The 11,763-nt window shown below is 46.1% G+C and overlaps 1 protein-coding gene across 1 annotated transcript; it reads left to right on the top strand.

The window, feature by feature from the left end:
- Positions 1 to 798: 798 nt before the first annotated feature.
- Positions 799 to 1,961, top strand: LOC1276817 (cuticle protein 10.6). The gene is made up of 3 exons (XM_316209.5): positions 799 to 914; positions 1,023 to 1,265; positions 1,394 to 1,961. Exons 1-3 carry the CDS (start codon positions 903 to 905, stop codon positions 1,553 to 1,555), a joined length of 417 nt encoding a protein of 138 aa, XP_316209.3. The 5' UTR covers positions 799 to 902; the 3' UTR covers positions 1,556 to 1,961.
- Positions 1,962 to 11,763: the final 9,802 nt, after the last annotated feature.

Here is an 11,763-nt window from a genome sequence, read left to right as displayed (position 1 = left end):
ATCTGCAAACTCCCAAAGCCCAAACCCATTCCATGCCACTAGCCGTGCGACACTGAGAGGTTAAATCAATGGCAATCTGCAGCGTGCCGGTCGGTGTGATCGTGTGAGCAATCCACAGTCGGCAGGAGGAGGGGATCGCTCACTGTCGACCGGCGCGCTACCTTTACGGTCGGCTTTTTGCATCGTGCCCCGGCGTACACCACCCCGATGATATCGTTAGCTTCTCGCGAAGAAGGAGTAACCGCTTTTTTTTTTGTTGCTTTTTGCTTTCCTCTTCGACTCGGTCTAGGCAGCAGAAGCTGAGGCTTCGGGTCGGGTCACTATCAAAATACCCCCTCCGCCACTGTGTCGCAGACATGCCCATGCCACAGCTCCATCTAAGAGACAATCCCTTCAAGCCACGCGAGTCGCGGATCGGCTGCAATTGGCGGGGAGGGAGTGTCGGTTGGAAGAGGTACCCGTGTGTAAACACAACAATCGAAAAGCAACTGTAACCATACGTGTGTGTGTGTGTGTGTGTGTGTGTGTGTGTGTGTGTGTGTGTGTGTGTATTTGTTGGCACACGCGATCGCTTGTGGCGTTGTGGTGTACTAATGCACTTACTACTCGCGCGTGCGTAAACAGATCGGCAATAGGCGGATCGATGAGAACCAAACGCGCACGAGCGGGACACGACGACGACGGTGCGAGATATCAATTCTTGAGCGACTCGAGCGGCTAGCAAGACTGTGGTGCCTTCGGATTCTGAGGCCCGAAAGGCTGAACAGACCCGAGCGGCACTATAAATAGTCAGACCGGCCAGCCAGAAAAGCATTCCAGTTCCAGCACCTCAAAGTGTAACAAAGCTTCTTAGCCTTCTTCGAACTCTTTCGTTCACAAAACCAACCCAACCCAAACTCAAAATGTTCAAGCTCGTAAGTGTCCTTCGCCCCCCCCCCAAAAGTGTCCTGCCCAAAGTGACTCCAGTGTGTGCATCCTCGTGCTAATCCTTTGGTGATGTTTTCCAATTCCGAATCCATTAGGTGGTTCTGCCCCTGTTCTTCGCCGCCGTCTCCGCCGGATACCTCGGATCGCCGCTGGCCTACTCTGCCCCGGCTTACGCCCACGCTCCGCTGGCCGCCGCCTACCACGCCCCGTACGCTTATGGTGCCCCGGTCGTCAAGACTGTCGCTGCCCCGGTTGCCTACGCCGCCCCGGCCTACCATGCTGCCCCGATCGTTAAGGCTGTTGCCCCGGTTGCCACCAGCTACGCCAACACCTACAAGGTAAGGATCGATCCCGCAAAAACAGGATAAATACCATCGGGTTCGTCGCTTGCTCGGTTCGGTGCGAGTCTTTTGTTTTAAAATCGGTTCTAATCGCATCCTTTTCGCATCGCGTTTCACACCCACAGGTCTCCGTGAAGGCCCCGGTTGCCTACGCTGCCCCGGCCGTCGTGTCGCACGCCCCGGTTGCCTACGCCGCCCCGGCCTACGCCGCCCACGCCTACGCCGCTCCGGCCTACGCCGCCCATGCCTACGCCGCCCCGGCCTACGCTCACGGATACTACCACTAAAGCGGGACGGGCAGTGTGTGACTCCGGGAACGGATGAGATGGAGTCCCACCATTTAGCGCACCAACCATCCCGATGGTCCTGATCCAGCAGCGATTGAGGATGGAGCCGGGTGGTCGGTGTTGCCCGATCGGTGCTGTGCCTTCTCTCCTCTTGCCATTAGGGTTTAATGCATAATCCATTCCGTTCCGGCGAAAGACGACGCAAGCAAAACACCTATCAATAGCTGGAAAAATTTGAGCACACTATGTTGCCACATTTCATCCTCATCTCCCGGCAATGTACAAACAAACAAAAACACACCAGAACTCCCCCATCAAACCAGAAACAAACTGAGTCGAACCACTGTGTACATACGATGTAAATTCACTGTATTTATTACGGAATAAAACTCTACCTATAAAAAAATACAAACAAACACTTGTTTATGTTTCTTTACAACAGCTCCTTTTTGCTCTCCAATCAACTCCCACAGCAAAGCAAAGAGCACCTTTTGTGCTAAACACCCCCATTGCGCCACATTGCGCACCAATTCTCACCCCGCCACGAGTTCTGCTCGTGTTCTCGTAACCTTTTTGGCGGGCGGCAGCTCGCAAATGTCATCCTGCTTGCAAACTGCCAAGCGGCAAATCTAAACCGCCCTTTTCCGGCACGAGCACGGGTCGGTGGAAGGAGGTCTACCAAGCAAGGGCAATGCAACACATTTTAAGAACACAACACATTATGCAATCGACAGAGGCGACAGCGTGACACCGGTGCACCACAGCAAGCGGGGGTGAGCTTGCGTGGGGGGGGGAGTGCTATGACCGATCTCTTTTCCCACCATCATCATGACAAGAGAGGCAAAAAAAATTATACCGTTCTAAGAACTAGCATTGAAACCCCTTCGAAAGGCGTTGGAGGCCGATGGGCTTTGCCTTCTTCGAAACCGGACCCAGCCCTTTTACGTTTGCAATCACGGGTGGCACACGGCTCTCTAATTATCGTGGGGGACAAGGGGCAGGGTCCTATACATGTGGTGCATCGGACGGATCTCCTCGAGGCAGTTGCAAACCTCTGTTTGTGTGCTACCTGTGGCACTAATTTAATTGATCCTCCTGTCCACCAGCCCCACCGGCTGTTCGATCGGTTGGATCGGTTGGTTGGACAATATTTCCTAATCCATCCATCGTGCCGCACACGTTTGACAACTTCTTCGGATTCTGCCCAGTGGGTCACAGCGCACCATTTGTGGGGTTACGGTAGCACGGTTTTGATGCGAGGGAGAGGCCAAGGAAAGCGGTGCTGTTAGGTGCTCAACTCATGGTATTGGTACTCGATCGATCTGACATGCGATACCCTGATCGACCGATCATCATCTACTCCTCCGGCGCTCCGCGCCTGATGGAGTGATTATGTGCCAAACGCACTGCGAGTGATTCACCGATTTTGCACCGTCATGCTGCGATGGAATGTAAGCAAACTGCGAGGATGAGTGAGTGTGTGGGTTCAGCAAAACTGAAGCAAGCCGAAGCCAAAGATGTGCGTCGAAGAATGTTGCGATGTTTTAAGCAATGCAGTAGAAAATAGGATTATGTTTTACTAACACGTTTTTATTAGATTGTAAAAACAGAGCCATGCAACTGATTATTGTTTTTTGTTTGTTGGTATTCAACTGTTCAATCCTATTCTAATTTAATGCAAAATCCTCATCTAATCATCTAATAAGATTACCGGAAATTACATTGAAAGGATAATATTCCAATAAGGATAATGAACACAAGGATTTCTCTTGAATAAGAGCACGAAGACATCTACGAGACTAAACAGAGGAAAGGTTAAAATCGAACAGGTGAGAAGCTTCATTGGAATTGCTGATCATCCTTCATCGTTGGATCATTCTGCCCATAGCAAGGACGGGTGAATCGGGATATACAAGGGAGGGCAGACAAAGCGGAACGTCGTATTTTACAGAATATTAACAATGAACATTGTCTTCGCTAGAATAGAGCGCAATTCCGCAGCTTCATCAATTGCAACAGCTGACAACGTGTAGTACTATTTGGAACTGGTGTATATGATGACCTGCCTTGTCTCTAAATGTCTTGTAAATGCCTTGTTGAGTGCATTACGAGGGAATCGTTTTGCACTTTCTCAATTCTCTCCATGTATGTGCTACCAGCAGGGACCCATATGCAAGCGTGCTCTAAAATCGGTCTAACCCAACAGCAGTACTGAGCCCTCAATCACCTCGGATCATCAAAATCACTCGATAAACGAGATACTTTACCGAGAGTTTGCATAGACTTGCTGACAGTAATGTTGACACGTTCTTTGAATGTTCGATATACCAAGATCTTTCACTAGATGCACTCGCTGAACAAGACAGATCACTCAGGACAGATCAAAAGGGTGACTAAAAGTGATAACGCTGCATTTATCAGTACAGAGTTGCATCCCGTCCAACGAACACCAGGATGAAAACTTATTTAGATGATCTTGAACAGTGGTAGCATCATTAAGAGTGAAGATAAGCATAAAAAATCTGTATAACGTCAACATAGAGACCCCGAAAGCTGTTGAAGAGAGACTTCCAACGTTCCAACTAATAAGACATCAACATGCTTACACAATAATATACAACACGACTATAAAAAGAGCTTCCTGGTGTGACCAAATTGCTCATCTCAATCCAACACGCGAATGATGAACAAACCGTTTATTGGATGAACCACCTCTCAACACCATTTTTAGATTCCAATTTTAGGTCTAGGTAGGTATGCTCCCCACAGAAACTTGTCCTCCCGTCGTTTATAGCGCTTACAAAACGCTCGTTCATTAACATCGTTTTTCGTTATTGAATTGAATCTAATAAATGACCGGCTCGCCTATAAAGCTCACTATCTTTAATTCGCTCATTAGTTGAATCGCCTACCGCCTGATCCAGTCCAGTTTACTCAAAAAGGTAGCCCATTTTTCAATTCCGCAAACAAGGGGCGCACATTTGGGACCAACGCTCCGGTGCAACATTGTACACGTACCATTAATTTGAGCAAATCACTTCGATTCAATCGCAAAAAACATTTCGTGCGACCGCTCACGTGTTGATTCAATTTTCATAAACCACCCAGTCATGGCCGGGCTTGACCATAAATGTACCACTCCCTCCCCTTTCCTCGACCCATTATCGAGCTGAGTGTGTGGAATTGATCGGGTTTTATATGTTTTCCTGCATCTGGGAATGGTTTTCTTTTGCTGTGCTTAGTACTCGCCAAGCTGGAGATCTAATTTTGATTCGTATAAATCCACGTCCAGGTATGGCAAGATTTATGTGTGAGAAAGAACAGCCCCGGCAACTGGAATCCGTTTCGTTTTCATTGAATGAGTAACCGTTCAATGCTCCATTTCGAGCAAAAATGTGGCCCATCGAAGCACGCTGATTTGAATCTCAATACGCAATCACCTTACGCATTACGCGTCCCACATTCAAGTGCGCAAGTGTCACGCTGGTTGCCGCCGCACGGTCGGAAATGCACTTCTCCCGGTCTCCGCCAAAAGAAAGAAACAAAAAAAAAACCGGGAGAAGAAACGAAATATCGAACTCGTAACTTTTCCGAAGTGTTTCGCCAGCAAAAAAATGACATAAATAAACCTCCCCCTATCATCGCTCTCCTTTGCAGGGGCGTCTCAGTCTCAGGAAGGAATCACGATCACGATGCCCCGGCAAATCGTTACGCGACAAACGAAAACGAAAGTTTGCTGCAAGCTTTATTCGTTTTCCTTCGACCGGTTCGATTGATTCATCGTGCCAAATCCACGGTGCAGCTTGGCCTCGTGCCATGCGAGGAGGATCCTCGGTGCAAACTAATTCGCCCGCCTCGTGTCGATTAAAAATGCACTACTTGTCGACGTGCCGTGAATAGTGGCACGCGGCAGCTTGCGCCACCCGTTGCCTGTCTCTCGTCTTTGCTTGGGGACAAAGTGCCAGAGACCGAGACGAGACGAGGCATAAATATTCAGTCGATACACCATTCATAGACACACAGACAGAATCAATGCAGAGTATTCCGTACCGTTGTTCCCTTTCCCGATCGACCAGCGCGAAACAGATGCAGGAAAGCGCGGCGCTTGCATCTGCTATGCACCGATTGTAGAGCATATGTGTGCCACTGGAATGACTCTATCTACAGTGGCAACTTCATAACGGCCTTCCCTTCCTCTTTCGCTCTCTTTCTACTTCTCTTCCTCTCTTGCAACAAAACACAACAAAAAACCGTTTTCCAGCAAAAAAAAACAATGTCTTACAGCGAGCGACGTGACGCTGCGGCCTTGAAAAGGTGTCCGATTTTGAAGGTGGGAGACTTTGGGAGACTTCAGCCACGGCTGACATTGTGTTGTGCTTGTACGAAAACCAATAAAAGAAACGCCGCACAACCGCACGGCTAAGGGCCGGCTATGCACTTATGCTACCGCATTGCGAAAGGTGATCATAAGCGATCAGTATCACCCGCGGCACGGCTTGTTTGTTAGGCGTGTGAAAGTCTTCGCATGAGAGCGAAAATCCGTGCTGTCCAACAACAATACCACACCGCAACACGAAGGAAGGAAGAGGCGGTACAAAAACCCCCAAAACTATTTGTTGATTAATCGCTTCTTGACACCGTCATTTGCATAGCTTAAGACGGGAATCCGCCCTTGCTATCAGCATCTATCTACAGCTGGCTCTTTGCTGCCGGTGTTGATTAAGAAGGAGTGTGTGTGTTTTGGTACATGAATAATGAGCCAGCGATAGCCTTAATGACAGCTTCGGCTATATCTATTGTGCGTGAATTGTTGGCTCTGCTGCAGTCTTGTACAGCAGTACAATGTGTGTTGTGCTAAACTGATTGTGCGGTGTGCTAATTTTTCAATCACAGTTTAAATGATTCAATTTACAATTATTCTATCTACAGGTGTACCTAATTCGTCTATTATACAAGCAATTATGAAATCAATCCCTACGGGTCGGCCCATAATTATTCCCCTCACCACCTAGAACGTCACCATTCATTCTGGGACCGGACATCAGCATCAACAACTTTGCAATGTGCTGATTTTGTTGTCCTTCGCTTCAACGGAATGCAATCAAACTTGCTCGGCTGAATGAGCGAATGACGTTGCAAAAAAAGCGTTATAATAAAATAACATAATCAACCTGTAGCAGTTGGTACCGTCACCACGATCTAACGGCGTTACGGCGGGAAAATATCATGAGCAACCGGTGGGCTAATGGATTTCCGTTGCGACTTTCCGGTAGCAAAACTGAGCGTCGTTTCCCATTGGTTCGCAATTTAAATATCACAGCTCGAGAACACTCGGCGTTTGAATGGATGGATTTTAATGGCCTCTATTCACCGCCTACAAATGACACTGAAAGAACCAATGCTATCGTTGCCATCGTTTTTTGAACTCATAAATTTTGATTCGACTCGTTTTAGACCCAAATGCTTACGCTGCTCGTCATGATGTGGGAATGATAAAATGGTTTCACAAGCGGTTTGAAAATGGAACGAGTTACTGTTTCGTTTGCTCCATCCAGTGTTCCATTTTCCCAGCTCGATCTAAATTCAACTGTCATAAGTTTAACTCGCTTGTCCACTCTTTAACTGATTACCACGTGGACGATGGACACGTGGTTACATTGGTTGTAGGAATGGTCAAACAAAGCTATCTGTCAAGCTATTGTGCAGTGATTGAACCCTTTTCAAATCTCCTGCTCAACATAAAAAAAGGTGTGAGTTTGTAAGCGGTGGCCCAAAAAACGAAAACTGGTCGCTGTAAATGCGCCCCAGGTGATGTCAAATAAGCACGTGTTTGAATAAATTAGTAATAACTGACATGAACCAATTTATTGCTACCCTTTGCTGTTGTGAGTTTTGTTGTACATATGTAATCAAATCAAAAATAAACAAAAAAACTTTCTCAGCTTGCCGTCAATGTACAATTAAGTTATGAATTACTCAATTATTCCAAATCTCGTTTCAATTCTCGAAACCATTAAAACTACCAGCACAGTTTTCCATAAGGTTTGCAGATCCCATGCACTGTCTACTACAAAGTAGCCGCTTCAGTACAACTAGTGTAAAATCACTAATGCTTCCCTCATTGCATACATTTAGGCGTTTTTCAAAGTAAGGGAAAGCGGGGCAAAATGGTTAGGCGGAGTGAAATGGTAGCATGCATTATTGGCAAATTAAGACGTTTAAAATGATGAGTGAAAAACATCTAATTATAGTGTTAGATGCACATCATTAACATTTCATTGCCTAAGACTTATAAATAAATAAGTTAATAAATGAAATAATTGGTCAAAAAGATGTTATTTTTACCGTCTCGAAAATAAGCTTTCGTAAGAATTTTGCTAGTAACCAGATAAATAAAGAATGAGTTTCCAGACACATGTCCATCATGTATGATTTACGTAAAAATGTTGCCAGTCTAATTTAATTTGAAAAATTTTAAGTTCAAGTTTGTTAAATGTTTTGCTTGTAACAAAATGGTCGGTATGTTTTTGACAGGAGGCTATGATGTAAGCATAGATCGCTGCAATATATCTGTTTTACATAAATAATACAATACAATTTTCAAGACTTTTTATGTTAAAATTTCATTTAATACATTTATATTCGTTGCAAATACTTCTGCTACTATTTGTGTCTCTTGAATAGTACGTTGAAGCATCGATTGCCGTCAAAATATCACAGTAAAGTGGTCTACCCCATGAGATACAGAGCAAAATCCTTAACAATACCATTTTGCTCCGCTTTGCCTTATCTGCTCTTTAGTGCGTTTTCCGTTGCAATACCACTTAAATCGCATTCCACACCAGATGGAGCTGCATCGCCGCGGTGCATTACACTCACATTACACGATGGAAGGGAGCGATGCCATATGAAAAACTGGTTCACTTTGGCTAGCTCTGTGTGTGATACAATCCGGTCCGACACACGTGCATAATTCAATCAGCGCGGATCGCTTCCCCTTAAAGTCACCGCAAAAAAGCCCTTGCGCGCTCGCTCGCGCACACACACACACACAAACACGCAGCACCAGTATTGAACTTGACCCTGGTGTACGAACTGTCGTCCACAGCCCCTCTTGCGCTCTTGCTTGCGGTCTGCCCTGCCCTCCCCAGTTCATTGCTTCGCGGCGCGGAATTGCTTTCGATCGCGCGTCCACTTCTCGTGACTTTCCGTTTCGTTGAGGCGTATTTTATGAGCTCCGCTGTGGTGATGACGTTCGGAGTGTGCGAGTATATGGCGTGTGCGCCATGACGTTAATTACCCCCTGGCCCAACCCCGCACGCCGTTCAATAGGCGTCAGTTTGAGGGGCGTAAGATTTTCCGTTTTTTTACCTAATGGCGATGATTAGTGCGTTGATTTCCACGACCAAACCCAAATCGTCTGGTGGGTAGGTCTTAAGGAAACAAACAAGAAAGTATAGCGAGAGGACACGGTCTGACATTGTAGGATAAGAAAAATAGATCCCACCTTCTCCTCGCTTCGATGTGACCATGATAGGGCGGTTTCTCTATCTCCGAGCGGACCACTGATTGCTGGCGAAGTTCGTAGTCTTGGGCTTCGGGTCTCGTTTGACGGGTTCGTTGGCGTCATTCTAGAGGGCGACGCCGTCTAGATGAAAATGACATGTTACGATAAGGAAATCGACTGGAACCGACGCCGGTCGGTGGTTGCAATTTAATCCCACCCTTTTGATTGAGTATAAACATCTTAATTTTATGATCCATTTATACGTTGCCGTAGTAACTAAGTATGGGCATATACAGGCGTGTGATTAATAGGAGGAAAGGAATGTTACGATTCGATATAAAGAGATAGTACATGTAAAGTGGCGGTCCCGTGGTACAGTCGTAAACTCACAAAACTAAACAACTGATTATGTGGCTTTGTGATATTCTTGATGAAAGTCTCCAAAGGCTGTATAGGCCGCTAAGTCTGCATAGGACGTTACGCCAAGTAGAAGACGATAAGTAGCCATGAACATCCTTTGGAAGGGAATTATTTAGCTTAATTACAAAAATAAATCTACGACCTTGCGAGCCGTCGATTGTTATCCGGATTTTCGCCTCCTCAGTTTTTTTCTACAAAATTGTTGGAGTAAAGCTTTTGGATCATGTTGGTCCATATAAAATCGATGGGACACAGCTGGAGAACGTAGGACCGAAATTCGCCTGATATGATCACTTAAATTTTTATCGTCATTGCTTGCCGCTCTGAAGCCAGTGGACACGATTTATACTTCTTGACATGTTTGTTCATGTTTCTCAGGTATTATTTCACAATTTGGACAGTTGCATCGCCCTCTGGGCCAAGCGAACGCAGCAATGTAGCCACTTGTTCCTCTTCATTTCAGCTTCCTTCGGGAGCCTCAAGTCGCTCTCAGACATCGGCCATTCGAAACTGGGCTTTCTTTCGATGCTCTGATCGTTGTCTAATAGTACCAAGATGTAGTAGATGCCCGAACAGGCTTATATGACGTTTACAAAATGCCGCAAGGAGTTCATTTTAAAGGGTACGAAATGCCGTTCTTTGATCGTGCACGCGTGTTAACGAAGTTGCTTCACTTTTTTGTCCATTACGCTTAAAGTTCGACTGATAGAGGTGTCAAATTTTGTCTACCGTCTCATAGGATGCTATTACTGAAAGTTCGATTAACGTTTCATTAGTGTGGGTAAAGATAAACCCATAAAAAATCGATAATTTTTGTTCATTTTTTAATGCAAACGATGAAAAGTACATTAAGATTTTCATTAAGATCTTTAAATTGAAACATTACGTATTTGTTGATGAAATTTATACCAAGCTTTAAAAACCCTTCCCTGATCATACCATTCACAACAGACATTCCATCAAATTGATGGTGTAACACGATCGATCGTACTCGCGCGACCATTGCGTCTTAAAATTAAAACACACCGTCGTGTAATTGAACCAACATTCGAAAGGATAGCTCACATGGCAGCATAATACGACGCTTGGCGTGATATATTTCATGCCCGCCCGTATGATACCGGCGCCAACAAAAGACACCGATTCTTAAAGACCACACTTGTACTTACAATTCTACGATCACTATTCGCCCTAGCCGTGTCATGTTGGGCGATTTATACCCTTCATCGGTGACACTCTCTTTCTTTGTCCCTCTGGTTACTAAACCCAAATCTTCACTTGTACACGATACATGGGTGCACGCTTGATTGCACTGGCTAGTGTATTTTGATAATTGACCATTACATCACACACTCCTCCCGCGCAAAGGTGGAACACTATTAATTGGAAAAACATTACACCAAACAGATGAAAAGTAAGCAATAAAACACTGAACCCCACTCGTCTCACAATAAGACCTCGTGAAGCCTCGAGGGCGCACAAATGAAAAGTAAATATTTTTCCATTTATCTCATAATCGAGCGCTTTCTACTGCGCAAGGGTTTACCGAAACCCACCCCAAAAGGTGTAGGTGTAAACAATAAAACTGATCCTTTCTAAAACAGTTGCCTAATTCGAACGATTGGCGCGATCAGAACGAGGCTTGAGCCCTGGCACAGCCCGCTTCTCGGTCATGTATGCGGGTCCAGCAAACGGGCTCACGTTATGCAACGCGGATCTTGCATCTGGTGAGCCTTCTGCATGTTTTTGCGCGACCTTACTACATGCATCCACGGGCATGTACCAGTTGGTGGGTGGATTCGCTTTGTTTATGGTGCGAAAATGGTGCTCGCAAAACCTCCGGCTACCACGCTCGCTACCATCGGGTTTCTGCACACGCTGCGGCATTAAATCCAAGAAGAAACATTAACTCCGGAAAGTGGCAATAGGTCAGGCTAACCGTGCACCATATCTAAGATGTACACACGAAGGACGAACGGAGGGAAGTGGGGTCGCAGCTAATAATAACACCTTGAAGCCCTGCACAGGGTCCGAAATTGATTATGATTTATACGCGACGATGGACGGTGCCAGTGGAATGTAATTTCGCTGTCATCCAACGAGGACGTCTTTGACGACGTGCTCGGCCTCGGCGCAAAACACTGGCCGTGGTTTTTCATTTTAAAGCCGAGTGAAACCGTTTATTTTCGCTCCTGCAGCTACAGTGGCAGTTGCGAACCGGTGCCAGCGTATGACTTCATAATCCGTATCGCATCCTGCCAACCGTGCAGGCCGGCGGGTG

The sequence above is a fragment of the Anopheles gambiae genome, chromosome 2 (assembly GCF_943734735.2).
Source record: "Anopheles gambiae chromosome 2, idAnoGambNW_F1_1, whole genome shotgun sequence".
Lineage (NCBI taxonomy): Eukaryota > Metazoa > Arthropoda > Insecta > Diptera > Culicidae > Anopheles > Anopheles gambiae.
This window is presented reverse-complemented; position numbering and strand designations above follow the sequence as displayed.